The sequence below is a fragment of the Orycteropus afer genome, unplaced genomic scaffold (assembly GCF_000298275.1).
Source record: "Orycteropus afer afer isolate SDZICR_OR568_19922 unplaced genomic scaffold, OryAfe1.0 scaffold00009, whole genome shotgun sequence".
NCBI classification, from domain to species: domain Eukaryota; kingdom Metazoa; phylum Chordata; class Mammalia; order Tubulidentata; family Orycteropodidae; genus Orycteropus; species Orycteropus afer.
In genome coordinates this window covers 17,510,472-17,528,037 of record NW_006921596.1, presented here as the reverse complement: position 1 = coordinate 17,528,037, position 17,566 = coordinate 17,510,472, and the positions used below count along the sequence as shown (strand labels likewise).

The following is a 17,566-nucleotide window of genomic DNA, read 5'->3' as shown; positions in this document are numbered from 1 at the left end:
AAAAAAAAAAAAAAAAAAAAAAACGAGGGCAATGACTCATCCACATTTGATAGGTGCTTTCATGTTAAACAAACACTTCTATACACATTGTGTTCCTCAAGCCTCACAAATACATCATGATTTAGGGGCTGAGTCTCATTTTATGGACAAGGCAGCTGTCTCAGGAGAGTTTAAATGAATCATCAAAGGTCACCGAGGGAGTAATAACTTAGGTAAAAAGCCCCTGTATTTGTAGAGTGGAAACCTTGGTTCCAGTTACCAAGATTGGTAATTACCTGTTCAATAGAAAAACCTCAGTCAAAGCATTAAAGAACAAAGGATGCATATGAACATTTCATTTTAACTTAAAACTTAAAATGTTCATTCTTCACTGATGCTTTGATGAAGTTGGCCTGTTGGTCCAACATGGGCTCGATTGTATAGACCACCTTCAGAATTCACTGTCCTCAAATTGCAGTGGCCATTTCTTTATACTGAACACAAACTTATAAACACGTGTAAAGCAGTGTGACCGCAGCACATAGCTTTTCCCTCAAATATTTTATCTTGTCCACACCTAATTTTGCAAATATTTTAAGCTACCTGTCTTTATCAGCTTTTGTTCGGCAAATAATTGTGTTTTCCTTTTACACTCATAATTTATTGATTCACATATTTCATTCAATTATGTGCTTAGAATAGCAAGTGACACTGAAAAAAACAGGTTTGGAACAAAGACACTTGCTTTTTGGAAAGAAACTGATGGCAACAGAAATTGGAGGTACAAGAAAGTGGCCCACTTACTCTGAGTGGTCAGCATTTCCTGGGCCTCAGTTAACATGCTTTATAGAATGGAGAGTCTCCATTAATCGCAGAAGTTAGTTAGTGGAGTGGGTTAAGAGAGCTTCTGCTACATAGCACTTGACAGTATAAAAGGTATTCTTATATCTTCAAAACAGCCTGTGTATATAGTGGATTACATTAACCCAGTTTTACACATATGATAATGGCCACCATCCCTTAAGTGCTTATTATTGACTTAAGTACTGTACATTCATTACTTCCTGTACTCCTCACAGCAACCCTGGGATGTGGGCTTATTTATTATATTCCAGGTTCACAGGGGAGTAAACTGATGCTTAGAAAAATTAAGCAACTTGCCCAATGCTACCCAGCTAGGAAATGAAGGAACTAGAACTCACACGCCAGAAAGTTTGACTGTCCAGGAGGCTTCATAGCTAGTCCTTGAACATCAGACCAAGGATAGTTCCTCTAAGGTTGGGGCTCCTAAGGAGTCTTCTTGGGAAGGTTTCTTGAAGAAGGACGGGTGGTATGTGTAATATGTGGGGAGTCTTCTGGATAACTTTTCCTGGGTTTTCTGTGTTCTCTCTCCAGGTTCTGTCCCCCATGGCCAATGGCTTATTCCACAAAGCCATCATGGAGAGTGGAGTGGCCATCATTCCTTACATGAAGGCCTCTGATAACGAGAGGAACAAGGATGTAGGTATATTGCTAACACCTCTCGATTTTCCTCTCCTTGGTCAGGAAGGAGTGTGGTCAGGAATCTGCTTTTCACCATGGTCTCGGCTTTCTTCACTGACTGTGCCTCCAGAACCTGATACTGGCTCAAGGTGAAACTTCCTCTCCTGTGGAATGTCTGGTTCAACAGGAAATGGGTCCAGCTATGCAATGCAACACAGCTCGTGTGTGTGTGTTACAGCTTTTATACCTTATCCGTTATTTATTTATTTATTTATTTATTTTGCTTGTGATATATAACTCAGTCCCCTGTGTTACATATAGCTCCTTTCCTATACCTACTCCACAGGGAATGACTTCCTAGAGTGCCATGTCCAGACGATCCTGAGGCTGTTTCCAGTTCAGTGGGAAAGAACACGATGACTGATGAATGCTGGCTGGCATGGGATTTTGTGGGGGAGGTGGGAGATATGTCCCACATATTTGTTACCTGTCATTTTGTGTTATCCTTCTACTAGATAGTGAGGACCTGTTTGGTGTGTATTTTTGTTGTTGTTATTTGCTGTCGAGTTGGCCCCGACTCATAGCGACCCCTCCTTGGGTTTCCGAGGCAGTATCACTACGGAAGTAGGATTGCCCAACCTTCCTTCCAAGGAGTGGCTGGTGGGTTTGAACCACCAGCCTTCTGGTTAGCAGTCAAGTGCCTTAGGCGCTATGCTACCAGAGCTCCTGGTGTGTATTAGGCAACTATAAATGTTTGCTGAATGAATGAGCTAATGAATGAGCTGATTTATTCAATGCATATTAATTAAGCACTGGGCCATGGAGTCATTTGCTGCATATTATTCATTTTAGTGGTGGTGCATTTTCTTCAACACCTTTTAGAAGGAAAAAACATGCAGAATCATAGATTTATAAAATTGGAAAAATACTTTCAATACAACAGGGAACATTAAATATGGTAACATTATACATAGAGCTACTTTCGGTTCGTGCATATATGCATGCATTCACCATACACTTATTGAGCACCTGTTGTTTTTTCCTGATCTATGTTAGGATCTGTTAAGTGGAGAAGGCTTATTCGAAATTCAAGGAAACTAAAATCTTTGTATTGCACATGTTTTTACCCTAGAATCCATGTTTAGGTTGGGGGAGTGGTCTTTGCCCTCCTCACAATTGTATGCGGACTCTACGTGTTTGTGTGTTTTTCTAGTGAGAGGGTCTTCTGTAACTTTCACTGCATTCTCAGAACATTCATGACTCCCAGAGGATTAAGGACCGTCACTTTCAGGGTACGAGTCTACATATATGGAAAGTTCAACAATAGGACAAGAAGGCGTTTGGTCAAGGGCTAGGTGGGGAAGGGGATCCTTGGGGTGATAGATCAGAGCGGATTGCCATGTTCTGAAAGAATGTCCTGGAGGAGGTGGGATCTAAGCCTTAAAGGACAAGTGGAATTGCTACAGAGATGGAAGGAAGGTGCCAGGGCATTCCAGCATGGGGTGGGCAGCGGGTCTAGGGCAGAGCTGGCCAACTGAGCATCTGATCTGGAGTCTGCTTCGGTGGCAGTTAAGGGGCTAGCCAAGGTCCTCCTCACTCTCAGGGCTTTCCATGGCTCCATGTAACACCCAAGGTTGGACTGCTTGGCTCCAGAGGGCCCAGTGTCAGTGGAGCCAAGGTCACAGGACTGGTCTTTCTGTGACCCAGGAATTTTGACTCCATTCATGACCACAGACTGACAATTCCCTGCCCCAAGGCCTGGTGTTTGCTAAAGTCAAGGAAGAGAAGAAGGATGATGCAGTGACAACCTGTCCCCATTGCCATTTTCTCAATGTGTAAATTCCATTATAGGCACACGAAGAGGGGCGGGTAGCAGATTGGACTTCATATATGAAGGACGAGCCTGTGGTTGGGTTAAGGACTCCACCCAACTTCTTTTCTTCTGGGTGATTTCAGGATCATGCTCTCTCTCTGATCTTGTCTTTCTCTGGAGCAGCTGCAGTTTATTGCGCGTATCTGTGGTTGTAACGTGTCAGACTCCGTGGCCCTGCTGCAGTGCCTGAGGGCAAAATCCTCTGAGGAGTTGCTGAGCCTCAGCCAGGTGAAGAGGGAGGGGAGGGTTTGGGGCAGACTTGCCCTTTGAATGGAATGGTGGGCATTTTCTGCTGGAAAAAAAATCTTACCACCTTATAACTTTCTTTGATCCGGGAGTTGGAAAAGAGGGGGATTTGGGATTTGTGGCAATAGCTATAAAAACAATGTGGGATATAAAACCCTTCTAGGCATCTAAGGAACTTGGCGAAGCAGAGGTGCTACTTAGCCTGGAGAAATCCAGCAAAATTCAAGGATTGCCTCCAAGTCATTGAGGGTATCTTATTGGGAAGAGAGATCACACTTGTTCCATGTGCCTCTGGAAGCTAAAGTCAAGATCAAGAGCTGGAAGCTCGATTAGGAAGCCATTTTGGCTGGATATAACCGAGAACTTTCTAAAACCTAAGTTGTCTGAAAAGTGACTGGGCTTCTTTAGAAGGCAGTGAGATACCCACCTCTGCAGGTATTCAAGCAAAGTCTAGATGACCAGTGACAAAATTTTCATTGCCAGATGGTTAATTGGACTGGGTGCTCTTTTATGTCACTTCCAATCTCAAGAGCCTTTGATAGTCTTTAAAAGAGCCAGGCCAGTCTCTGTCAGATTCTGACATTTGTTAAATAGTTATTGGCATGTGATGAGAATCTGCTATGAGCCAGACATGGTGCTCAGTGCCTGAGTCCATGAAGATGGATAATAAGCCCTTGGATTGATGTAGCATGAAAGCCCTTTTGTATGCTGTCTTCTATCCCCACACCCAAAACAGAAACCTGAAAAAAAAAATCATGACTTGAGTCAGATGTTGCTTTGTGAGACCCAAGAAATACCCAGCCACATTCAAAGCAAAGTGTTATCTGGAAGGTATCTCAGAAGGGTGCCCATACCACACCCCATTCTCCTGGCCACGTCCTCACCTCATCACTTGGCCCATTCCGTTTGACCAGTGGTTCTCTAACTGGGGTGTGCATCAGAGTCACCCAGAGGGTTTCTTAAAATAAGTTTTCTGGATTGCACCCTAGTGTTTCTGACTCAGTAGACCTGGTGTGGGATCTAAGGAGCTCTGGTGGCTTAGTGGTTAAAGCATTTAGTTGCTAACCAAAAGATCAGTGATTTGAACCCACCAGCCTCTCCACAGGAGAAAGATGAAGCAGCAGACTTCCATAAATATTACAGCCTTGGAACCCCTATGGGGCTACTCTGTCCTGAAGAGTCACTATGTGTTGGAATTGACTTGGTGGCAGTGGGTTGGGAATGTGGTCTGAGAATTTTCATTTCCAGCAAGTTCCCAGCTGATACTGATGATGTTGTCTGGGAGCCACACTTTGAGAACCAGGGCTCGGGGTCCCTATTTTTTTCTCTGGTAGACTGTTATGATAACCCATTCAGCAGACGAGGAAACGGGCCCGGAAAAGTTGAGTCCCCTTGCCCATGTAAGTGACAGGGCTTGCCAGGCATTGACACATTGGTCTGGGTCAACAGTGGGTTATTTTTTCTTTCCTAGTGAATTTTGACTGCTGCTAGACTGAGTGGGGTCAGCTGGGTTAGGACCTGGGGACAGTAGTTTTTGTGAACAGCAACAGCTCCTGATTTTTCTCCTGTTTCCAATTTCAGAAAACGAAGTCATTCACTCGAGTGATTGATGGTCATTTCTTTCTTGACGATCCTCTAGACATACTGATTCAAAAAGCATTTAATCCAATTCCTTCCATCATTGGCATCAATAACCACGAATGTGGCTACATGCTGCCCATGGTAAGAAGCCTAGCTGTCCTCCCTGCTGCCCAGTAAGCTGTGACAATCTTTCATCTCTGGAAGAGGGTAACTGGGGATTGAGGGGAGTTGCAGACAGCGTCTTCCTTGCTCCTCATCAGGTTTATGGTGAAAAAAGCAACTACATAAAAAGTTGAGAGAGGTTTCATCTATTTGATTTTTGTTAAAGACATTACAAATGATTGTTTCAAATACAAACAGTTATTACTTCAAAGATGAAATTCAGATAGATTGGAGAAATTTCAACCCTTTAAACTTTCATGCCCTGACTTTGTGACTTCCAAGAAGCTCTCAAAGGTTGTACAAGTTGCAAAATTACAAACTCATTTTATTCATTCAACAAGTGTTCACTGAGCCTTTACCAAATGTTCTAAACCCATCTAGACACCAAGGATCCAACGGTTCCTACTCATGAGCTCATGTCCTCAAGAAGAGAGACAGATGAAATGCTAGGTTGAAAAGATGATTTCAGAGAGTGAGGATGCTGTGAAGGACAGAAATTGGAAGAGAAGGCTTCTTTAGTAAGAGAAAGGAGGGTCAGGGAAGGTTCCTCTGAGAAGGGATCATTTAGCTGAGACCTGAATACTGAGAAAAACAAAAAACAATTGCTGTAGAGTCAACCACAATTCATGGTGACGCCACACGTGTGAGAGTAGAACTGCTCCAGGGGGTTTCAATGGCTGGCTTTTTGGCAGTAGATCATCAGGCCTCTCTCCTGAGGTGCCTCTGAGTGGATTTGTATCTGTGACCTTTCAGTTAGCAGTGGGACACAATAACCATTTACACACCGGGGACTCCGAATACTGAGAAGGAGCCATGATTTCTTGACCTTATTGTCTAGGAGGACCCTCCTCATTTGAAATAAACTTTTTGTATCTCCTCAAAACTGTGGAGGTTTCAAATTTACAATACCATCAAAGCTCATTTATCTAGAACAACTTCTTCATATTAAACTGGGGAAGCTAAGGTTAAGAAATGAACTAAAGAGGTTTGAAAAGTTACAAGGAGTCCCTGTGTTCTCCACTACCACTCTCACCTCCGTTTCCACTGCTAGCTTCTCAGAGGCCCTCACTGCAAAAGTCTTATAAAGGAGAGCAATGAGCCTCTAGTCTCAAGATTTTCTAGTTTACCCTTGAGCTTATTGTCACAGTCAAGATGCGGCCTTGCCACAGGATGGCCACTTAGGCTCCATAGACCATAGATATGACAGGGGACTGCCGCCTTTTAGCAAATATGAGAAAGAGACCGACCTGCTGGGGGTGCTCCTACATGTGTCGGCCTGGGGCAGGACAGGTTCCTACTACTCCCTCCCGCCAAGAGATGGATTTGCCTTCTGATGACCAGATGTGCTCACAGAAGACTCCCTGCTTCTCTCCACAGGAGGAGATTCCTGAGATCTTCTGGGGCTCCAACAAGTCTCTCATATTCCACTTGATTCATACCGTCTTGGTGAGTGAGCCCGAGTGACTGTGATTTCCAGACACTTTCTTGTTTCACAGACATCCCTGGGGCCACACTCGGGGTGGCGGGCGGGGAGGAGAAATGTTTCTTGTCTTCATTCATTCATTCATTCGGCCTTTACTAAGTTCAGGCTCACAATGCATGAGCCACATTCCAAAACCTAAAAAAGTTCAAAAAAATCCAAAGATTTTTTTTGTAAGCCACATGGCCACCAAATGTGATCTATACTGATATGTGGCCATTAGTCTTTATTGTCTATTTTCTTTATTTATCTCACTGTCCATGTTTCTCTATGGACACATTAATGCAGGTGCTGCTTTAGGCCCCACTGAGCATGTTATATACTATGTAGCATCTGTACTGAATGATCTCTCTATAGTCTGGAAAGTTCTGGATTCTGAAGCACACCTGGGACTAGGGACTTCACCACATGCCAGCCATGTACTGTGCTGGATGCTACCAAGTCCGAGAACCATCAGTCACATCCTTAATCATTTATTCGTTCTTTCACGGAACAAACATGCCATTAGCAAGTGTTGCTCTATATATTAGCATATAAAGATGGATTCCTCCCTTCCTTTCTTCTTTTTCTCCATGCTTTCTTCCCTTTTACCATGAACATTTCCTCAGTGTGGACTCTGTGCTGGGCTCATGTCATTCATTTCCTCATTAAACAAATGTTTATTGAGAGCCCACAGGGTGTGGCACTGCTCTGGGCCCTGGGGGTGCACTGAGAAGCAGGTATTCTGTTACTCCTGGGCTTGAGGAACTTACAAACTCTTGAGGTGGACAGACAGGAGGAAGCAATTCAGTACAGCATTAGATGAACCAGAGCAGAAGAAATTCCAAGCCCTGTGGGGCCTCCAAGAGGGAGCAGGCAACTCCCCTGGGGAGAAATACCTTGGAGGATGAGTGCAGTTTGACTTGCAGATGCAGGGGCACAGGTGAGAGGAGCCAGAAAAACCCAAAAGGGCCAATTGGGAGCAGAGGGGTGTGAAGAGATCAACTTAGAGGGTCAGCCACAGCAGAGGGGACACCTTGTAGCCTTTTAAAACTATGGATGGAGCATAAACATCATTTCAAGGTCTGGGAACAGATGGAAGGGTGATGTGATTCAATTTCCATTTTAGAAAGAGCTCTCTGTCTGAGGCAGAGGACCCCTCAGGCCTGAAGCTTAAGAGGGGATGTTTGATGCATCTTGGATTCTGACGAGGAGAACTAAGAGATGTTTAAATTATGGCTCTCCCAGGTTGGATTGGAGATGGCTTCATGGAGGAGGGGGTCATCAATTTGGGCCTTAGGAAAGCAGAACATTTGAACAGGAGGACATTTTAGATGGGGAAGGCATCTTGAGCCCAGTCTCAGGGCTGGCAAATAGGTTTTGTGGGGTGGGGTGGGAGTACAGGAAGAGTGGAAAGGCATGCTGGTTCCCCTCAGGCCTGGTAACATGCCATGAGCTGCTTTTCAAATGGTGTGCAGGTCTCACATGCAAAAGGCACACCCTTGTTCCAGAATCCTGGGAGTCTGCACTGTGACTGTCCTATTATCCCTTGCCAGAGACTCCATCCACATAGCTTCCTTAACCACTCAGGCTCCCTCCAGCACAGAGACACCTGCCAGTCACATGGCCAAGCAGCCAGGTCCTAAAACCTCAGTCTGGCCCTCCCTCGCTCTGGACCTGACTAAAACCACCAGATTTCCAGGGACTCAATAAATGAGTTGGAGTAGCGCTCCCCGGTGTGGTAAACGCTGCCTCCAAATTACAAAGAAACTACCGCAGGCTGAGCCTCCACCTTAGTGGGTGGGGCTTGAGGGGCAACAACCTGTCCCAGCATTCCCCCAGAGACCCAGACCCCTAAAAAACGCCACTCATTGGCAGACGTCTGAGTTTCTATGACATTCTCTTTCTACCAGATGGCATCTACACCAAGGGTAAGTTGAGAGAGAGAGAACCCTGGGGGGCAGTCTGGTGCCACATCAAAGAATGCATCGAATGCCCTGTTGAGGCACTTGGGGGGTGGGCCCCACGGAGAACTGACACCTGCTCTGAGGCAGACAGCCTGCTTTCTCTTCCCATCTCACGCAATCCTCTGAACGACCTATTTATTATAGATGAGGGAACAGAGGCTTCAAGAGACCAACCACCATTACCACTGAGTTGATTCAGACTCATGGTGACCCTGTGTATTTCAGAACAGAACTGCACCCCGTTGGGTTTTCAATGGCTGTGACCTTTCTGAAGTGTATCACCAGGTCTTTCTTCTGAGGTACCTCTGGCTGGGTTTGAACCATAAACCTTTCTGTTTGTTAGTAGCCAAGTGCTTCATGGTTTACACCACTCAGGAATTCCAAGAGACCAACTAAAACCAAACCCAATCCAAACCCACTGCCAAGTTGATTCCGACCCATAGCGACTCCCGTTGGGTTTCCGAGGTGGAAGTAGATTGCCTGGTCTTGTTTCCACAGAGTGGCTGGTGGGTTTGAACTACCAACTTTCTGGCTAGCAGTCAGATGCCTTATTTAACACAAAACAATGCAATGCACTGCCGTCCAGTAGGATCCAACTCATAGTGACCCCTCCTTGGGTTTCTGAGGCGGTATCACTACAGAAGTAGATTGCCTAACCTTCCTTCCCAGGAGTGGCTGGTGTGTTGGAACCACCAGCCTTCTGGTTAACAGCCAAATGCCTTAGGCACTACACCACCAGAGCTCCCTCAGATGCCTTAGGCACTAAAATAAGAAAGGGGTGGAGTTAGTGCTGGAACCCAGGAGCAGCTGTGAGACCTGTGTTGTCCCAGAGGGACTCGCCTTCAGAAGGGTCCCTTGCTTGGTTTCATGATTTGCTGTCACCATCTTGAATGTCTTACTAGTTTTGAACAAGGGGCCCTGCTTTTCACTTTGCCGTGGGCCCATAGTTCTGCCCAGGGATGACTGTTTCTGGAACACAATTGGGAGGCTGTGTGATTAGGGGCATGGGATTCGGAGGCAAATACACTTGTGAAAACTCAGATTTCCATCAGTTTGGACAAACCACTTAACCACTCTAAGTATCGTTTCCTCATCTGTGATTTGGGGTCAATCTCACTACCTGCATCATAGGGTTGCCGTGCAGTTTACAAGATAGGACACACATAAAGCCCTCAGAATCACACCTGCGCATGGCGAGTGCTTGCCACGGCGGCTGGTGTGGACCTGGATCTCTGGTGACTGATTTTTTTATTTTTTTAAGTTGTGATTTGGGTGAAAATTTACAGAGCAAATTCACTTTCCATATAGCAGTTCACATACACTTTGTCTCATGACATTGACCGCAATCTACCACAATGCAACAGCTCCCCTCCCACTTCCTCTCGATAGTTACCTCTTCCCTGTGTCCCTCCCTTCATGCACTCCTGCCCCCTGAGCTGTCTCCCTGTGCATAAGCAGTCCTTCTTTCTCCCATGATTGTTTTCTCCAAGGAGTGTATCTACCCCAGGTAAATGTTCAACTCATGTGCCTGTCTATTGTTTGGCTGGAAGCCACAGGTGTGGGTTCAATTCCAGACCTGAAGGGCAGCTAGGGGCCATAGTCTCAGTGGTTCCACCAGGCTCTATCAGACCAGCAAACCTGGTCCCCCCTCTCCCTTTTTTTTTTTCTCCAAATGATTTTGAGTTTTGTTCCACATTGTTCTCCCTCTCTATCCAGGATCTCCTACATAGATCCCCTTCCAAGTGGTTGACAGTAGTAGCCGGGCACTATCTCGTTCTTCTGGTCTCGTAGTCATATAGGCTGCAGATCAGATGGTGTACCAGTCACTAGGACTAATTGTTTCCATGAATTTTTTGGTTCTCTTCGTTCTTCTTTGCTCTGGATGAGGAGAGACCCATTGTTGCATCTAGATGGCAGCTTGCTAGCTTTTAAGGTCCCAGTCACTACTCGCCAAAGTAGGAGGTGGAACAATGTTTTGTGTAGTATATTATGCCAATTGAGCTTGATGTCCTCTGCAACTGTGGTCCCGGGCCACAGGTTCAACTACTCAGTCCCTCTGGGTAGCTGGTTGTGACCAAGCAGTGACCACAACCTTACCCCTTGTCAGCTCTACTATACACCTGGGAATTCAGATCATACACATAAACTTATAGGACCATTGTCTGCCAACCCTATACATGTTCTTGGGTACACTCCCCACTTCATAGACATACCTAATAGTTTAGCCTGTCCACCCATCTATCCACCCGTATACCCATGTTTCCCTTCACTACAACGCGGTACTGTATGTGCAAAAGGGTTCATCTTTGTTGTCTGTACCTCCCACATACCTCTCTATGTCTTTCTCTTCCTCAATGCCACCATACTGATCACTCACATTTGGTACATTGCCCTTCTCTTCACCCAAATCAATACTTATATCTATCTGTGTTCCCTCCCCTTCCCTCCCACCCCTGGTAACCAACAACAACAACAAAAATTTCCTTCCATAGATAAACGTTTCCTTGACTTTTACAATAACGGACTAATACAGTATTTGTCCTTTTGTGAATGACTTATTTCACTCAGCATAATGTCCTCCAAGTTCATCCATGTTATGCAGTGTTTTGCAGGGTCTACATTGTTCTTTAGCGTTGCATAGTGTTCCATTGTGTGAATGTACCATAGTCTGGTTATCCATTCCTCAGTTGATGGACACCTAGGTTGTTTCCATCTTTTGGCTATTGTAAATAGTGCTGCGATGAACATGGGTGTGCATATGTCTGTTCTTGTCATGGCTCTCACTTCTTTAGGATATATACCTAGTAATGGAATAGCTGGGTCAAATGGTATTTCTAGTTCCAACTTTTGAAGGAATCGCTATACTGCTTTCCACAATGGTTGTATCATTTTACAGTGGTGACTGATTTTTTACAGCACATCCCCAGGCAGTATTTGTACCTCCTGACTGAGGAATACTTCAGAAGCAAGGCCTCCATGGTTGAAATTCGAAACAGTTTTCTGGACTTGCTTGGCGATGTGTTCTTTGTGGTCCCTGGCCTGGTCACAGCTCAGTACCACAGAGGTAAGTCAGAGCACTCCCTTCAGGGCAGTGGCCACAGGGATCCATGTTGTCTGTTGACTGGCCACCCACTACGTTGCTCTGCTCCCTCACTGAGGGGGCTTCCCGAGGGTATCCTGGCCCTAACCTGGTGATGCTGCCTGCCTTTCAGAGTTGGGGAAGATTGATCAGTTTTTGTTGTTTCTGTCCTTTCCTCTTTTTCAGGACAGTGTGGAAACTCCCGCCTTCCCGTAATTTTCTAAGGCCCATCTCTATCTAGTTACCTAGTGCTAATGTAACATGCTAAGCTCTGGTAGCATAGTGGCTAAGACACTTGCCTGCTAACCAGATGGCTGGCGGTTCAAACCCACCAGCCACTCCTCGGAAGGAAGGTTGGGCAATCCTACTTCCGTAGTGATACTGCCTCGGAAACCCAAGGAGGAGTCGCTATGAGTCGGGGCCGACTCGACGGCACATAACAACAACAATGTAACAAATAGGAGCTCTGGTAGCGTAGTGCCTAAGACATCTGACTGCTAACCAGAACGTTGGCGCTTCAAACCCACCGGCCACTCCTCGGAAGGAAGGTTGAGCAATCTACTTCTGTAGTGATATTGCCTCGGAAACCCAAGGAGGGGTGGCTATGAGTCGGGGCTGACTTGACAGCACATAACAACAACAACAACAAATGTTACAAAAAATACTGTAAGTGGGTGGCTTTAGAGAACAAAAATTTGTTTCCTCAAGGTTCTAGAGGCTACAAGTCCAAATCTGGGTCTCAGCCATGTTGATTACTCCTGTGGGCCTCTCTCCTAGTTTCTGGAGTCGCCAGCAATCCTTGGCATTCCTTTGCTTGTAGACAGGTCCTCACGTGGCATCTGTCTCCCCACCATGTGTGTCTCTGTGTCCATTTTACTCTTTTTATAAGACACCACTCAGAAGTGATCAGGTTTCAGACCCACCCTCCTCCAGTATAACCTCATTACCATAACAAGAGAAAATCCCTATTTCCAACAGTGTCATATTTACAGGTGCTAAACCCAAACCAAACCCACTGCCATCAAGTCAGATTCTGACTCACAGCAAAACTACAGGGCAGAGGAGATTTGCCCCATAGGGTTTCCAAGGCTGCAAATCTTTATGACAGCAGACTGTTACATTTTTCTCTCGTGGAGTATGGCTGGTGGGTTTGAACTATTCACCTTTTGGTTAGCAGCTGAATGCTTTAACCACTGCACCACCAGAGCTCCTATTTACAGGTACAGGGGTTAGGATTTCAACATCTCTTTTGGGGGAATACAATTTAATTAACATTAGTCCTACAGATCCCTTTCTCTCAGAGGGTGTCTTCATAAACAGCTGTAAGGAGCAGTGGAGGAATTGTGAAAGACAAGATGAGTTGTGGAGACACAAGCTTTTTCTTTTTTTCTTTCTCTCCCTCTCCTTCTCTCCCTATCTTCTCTCTCCCTCTTTCTTTTCTTCCCAAGAATATTTACTAAGGGCCTACTATGTGCCTGGCACTGTTCCAGGTTCTGTTTGTATCTAGAGGATTGAATCAGGGTCAATGACAGGAGGTCATGTGGTGGTAGATCTTAGCTCAGTATGAGGACGGTTTTGAGCAATGGAACTAATGCCCCCTCAGGCTGCCCTGAGAAGTAATGAGCTGACTGTCACTAGGGGTGTGAAGGCTGTCGTAGCAGGAAACTCCGATGGGAAGGAGGGGATTAGCTTGGTTGGGATTGCCTCTTGCCCATGAGCTTCCCAGGCTGTAGATCTATCTCCAGCATGAGATGGGTGGGGATACAGGGCCGGCTCCGTTCCACCCTGTTTGTGCGCCTGACTTGGGCCCTCTCATGACTTTTGTCAGACGCTGGCGCACCTGTCTACTTCTATGAGTTTCAGCACCGATCCCAGTGCTTTAAAAACACCAGGCCAGCTTTTGTCAAAGCCGATCACACTGACGAAATCCGCTTTGTCTTCGGAGGTGCCTTCCTGAATGGTGACATTGGCATGTTTGGTAAGGAACTGATGTAAGGTCCTGCTCTAGCAGGAACCAGGGCTTTGCAATGGTCATTTCTGTTCAGCTCAATGCCAGGAACCTGGCACTTGGGCTGAGGTGAGAAGAGTCGAGTTCCCTGCTGTGAACAGCAAGCCCCCAGCCAGCCCAGCCCACTGCTCCTGTGAACCTGGAGGACTGAAGAGCTGGGGTTTACCCTCCTCCCATGGTTACAGTTATGGCATTTCTCTGGAAACCCTCCCACTCTTATTTTTAGGAAGCAAGGCGAAAAAGCTGACAACATTCCTCTGATAAGTGTTTCTCTTTTCACTGAAGTCTGTGGAGGTGGGCTGCTTGAGGCAATCTAGCAATCTAATTTTTTTTCCTGATGGTAACCACTCTCTTCCTTCTTGCTGACCAAACTTGCAGAGGTCACCACCCTGGGGTTCAAAGGGCAGGGTTCACATTTTCACAATTCTAGCCCAAAGTGACCTGGATCCAGATAAAACCCATACTTGTTGCCAGTTGAGTTAATTCTGACTCATAACAACCCTGTAGAACAGAGTAGAACTACCCCCACTGGGTTCCCAAGGCTGTAATCTTTATGGAAGCAGCCCGCCACTTCTTTCTCCAGTGGAGCGCTGCTGGGTTCGAACCACCAACCACTCGGTTAGCGGCCAAGTGCTAATCACTGTACAACCAGGGTTCCTTCCTGGATCCAGGTGATATATTATAAATGCTATGAACCGCTACTCATGATGTTGCTGAACTTACAATACATTCAATGCTTAAAATTATTAGCCCAATTAGATTATCAATAAAAAAAAAATTACAGGAACTATACACAGGAGACAGCACTAAAATATTTCATTAAAAACAATACACAATGCCAGTTCTTAATTAATGGCCTCTCTACAACAAGGACAACAAGCCTGTGTTTGTGCACTGCACATCATTCTTTATATTAGTTATTCATACTCATCGTTAAAATACAGACAATGAGCGACACAGCCACCTCTCATAATCCTTGTCATAAGTATTAAGTGAACAACTCTCAGAAAGCACACCGTGAGTGCTTCATGAATGTGAGTTTTGTTGTCACTTACCAGTTCTTACTGGAATCCTATTACATAATAAGCACACGGCCTCTGCACCCTGGAAAAGGATCACAACATACCTATCAGTTTTCTTGATTTCTAGAGAGCTCCAGAAACTCGATGAGAATTGGGCACCCCCGTGGAAACCTAGGGGACCGTTTATGAGAAACAAAAATCCAAGTGGCTTTTAAACAAGAAAGTCCACTCAATGTCACTCATAACAAGGGAACTGCAAACTCAACCAGGCTGAGGAAACTTTTAAAAAAAAATTTTATTGTGATTTGGGTGAAAGTTTACAGAGAAAATTCATTTTCCATACAGCAGTTCACACACATTTATCTTTCATGACACTGACTGCGATTCCCCAAATGTAACAGCTCTCTTCCCACTCCCTCCCCATAGTTACCTCTTCCCTGTGTCCTCCCATGCACTCTCACCCCACAAGCTGTCTCCCTGTGCAAACACTGCCCTTCTGTTCTCCTACTAGTGATCGCTCTAAGGAGTGTATCTACCTGATATAAATATTCACCTCATATGTCAGTTTATTGTTTGGCTGGGAGCCATGGAAGTGAGTTCAGTTCCAGACATGAAGGAGCCATGGTCTCAAGGGTCTCACCAGGCTATAATAGACCAGTAAATCTGGTCTTTTTTTTTTTTTTTTGATTTTGAGTTTTCTGAGGTACCATTTTTCATCAGTCAGGTTGGGAAGGAAACAATGCACCCCAGCAGGTGTGCAGAAACACTCTCACACATTAATGGCAAACACTATCAACGTTTAAAACGCATGTAGTCTTTAACCTAGCAATTCCACTCCTAAGATTCTTTGCATAATTATACTTTCATGTGTACAAAATATATGTGCATTTATTTTACCACCTAGATTGCAAACAACCTAAAGACCCAGCCACACAGTACCAGATATATGAATTCTATCTATGTTGAATAGATATTATATATTCATTATAAATTTTTATAAGTAAACATTATCCTCATTATATTTATAGAATAATATGTGTAAATAAATAGCAGCTTTATAAGAGTTCTGGTGGTGTAGTGCCTAAGGTACTTGACTACTAACCAGAAGCTGGCGGTTCAAACCCATAAGCCACTCCTTGGAAGGAAGATTGGGCAATCTACTTCCATAGCGATACCACCTCAGAAATCCAAGGAGGGGTCACTATGAGTTGAATTGACTTGATGGCAGTGAGTTTGGGTTGTTTTTTATAAATAGGTGATAATATGGAACTACCTCCTAGGTACCATTTCAGTAAAAAGAGCAAGATGCCCAATATAGTATCAAGTGATCAAGTGTGCAAAAAAGAGTTCATTTATACAATTGAACGTGCTTAACTTATCTTTAAAAGTGTATTTAAGAAGCTGGTAATAGTAGTTGTCTCTCAACCTGGTAACTGGGTATCTGGAAGGAAACTTACTTTCGTTAGATATGCTTTCTGCATTTGGGATTTTATACCTTAACCAAATGCTACCTTTTCAAATACAGAATATGGTCATTGATAGTTTGCAGAAGGGAGAGAGACATGCACACACAGAGGGGGGTGGTCTCTGTCCCCGAGGAACGTCAGCCTCACCGGAGTGGTCTGGAAGCCATTGGAAGCCATGATTGCTAGGGCCTGAGCCTCAGTATCTGCACACACAAAACGGGTACAAGTATTTGTGGGCTTGCAAGGACTCAAGGGGAGGAGAGGTATGAAAGTGATTGATCAGAAGTTAGACACCTTGGGCCTCAGCGGATCACTGTGAACAGCTGAAGTGTGTGATTATCTCCTTCAGAGGAAGCCACAAACGAGGAGAAGCTACTGAGCAAGAAGATGATGAAATACTGGGCTAACTTTGCACGCACCGGGTAAGTGAGCCTTTGGTCCCCCCACCCCAGTGTGTCTGAGGAGGAAAATCTCACCCATTTCTACTCTCACTTCCAGGAATCCCAACGGGGAAAGCTTGCCTCTGTGGCCAGTCTACAATCAGGCTGAGCAGTACCTACAGCTGGATTTGAACATAAGGGTCGGGGAGAGACTGAAAGAGCCGAAAGTGAAGTTTTGGACAAGTACCCTACCCCTGATCATGTCCACTTCTGGAGCTCTGCTCAGTCCTCTTTCTTCCCTGAGCTTGTTTTCTCTGTTCCTGTCTTTCTTTTTCTTTTTTGCTCCTGGGGAGGTTATTGTTCTGTGATCTGGGATTTCTACTTCTCCTCTAATTTCTCCCACAGTCATTAGCTTCATTCTAAGTCTGGCTGCTTTCTGTGGAGATTTTTGTAGAACAAGCTGGTTTAGCTGATGTTGTACGGACATGAGAGTTGTCCTTGTGGAAGTCTTTTAACATTAAAAAGGTGCACTTTGGGTTATAAGGCTACCAGACTTCCTCAGAAAATCTGGAGGAAGATTGGTCTACCAGTGGGCATGATACTGATCTTGTCACTCATTTGAAATAAAATTAGAATGTAAAGTGTGTACAGATGTCTTAGCCATCTAGTGCTGTTGTAACAGAAATACCACAAATGGATGGCTTTAACAAACAGACATTAATTCTCTTACAGTTTGTTGTCATTGTTATGTGCCATCGAGTCGGTCCCGACTCATAGTGACCCCTCCTTGGGTTTCCGAGGCAGTATCACTATGGAAGTAGATTGCCCCATCTTCCTTCCAAGGAGTGGCTGGTGGGTTTGA

At 45.0% G+C, this 17,566-nt stretch overlaps 1 protein-coding gene across 1 annotated transcript in view; it reads left to right on the top strand.

Annotated features, from left to right (window-relative positions):
• Positions 1-17,072, top strand: part of CES5A (carboxylesterase 5A) — a 46,425-nt gene extending 29,353 nt beyond the window's left edge. The window contains exons 6-13 of the mRNA XM_007947975.1: positions 1,331-1,479; positions 3,458-3,562; positions 5,162-5,302; positions 6,701-6,769; positions 11,666-11,813; positions 13,657-13,806; positions 16,674-16,746; positions 16,823-17,072. Of these exons, the coding sequence (XP_007946166.1) occupies positions 1,331-1,479; positions 3,458-3,562; positions 5,162-5,302; positions 6,701-6,769; positions 11,666-11,813; positions 13,657-13,806; positions 16,674-16,746; positions 16,823-17,072 (1,085 nt within the window). The remainder of the gene's footprint in view (positions 1-1,330; positions 1,480-3,457; positions 3,563-5,161; positions 5,303-6,700; positions 6,770-11,665; positions 11,814-13,656; positions 13,807-16,673; positions 16,747-16,822) is intronic.
• Positions 17,073-17,566: the final 494 nt, after the last annotated feature.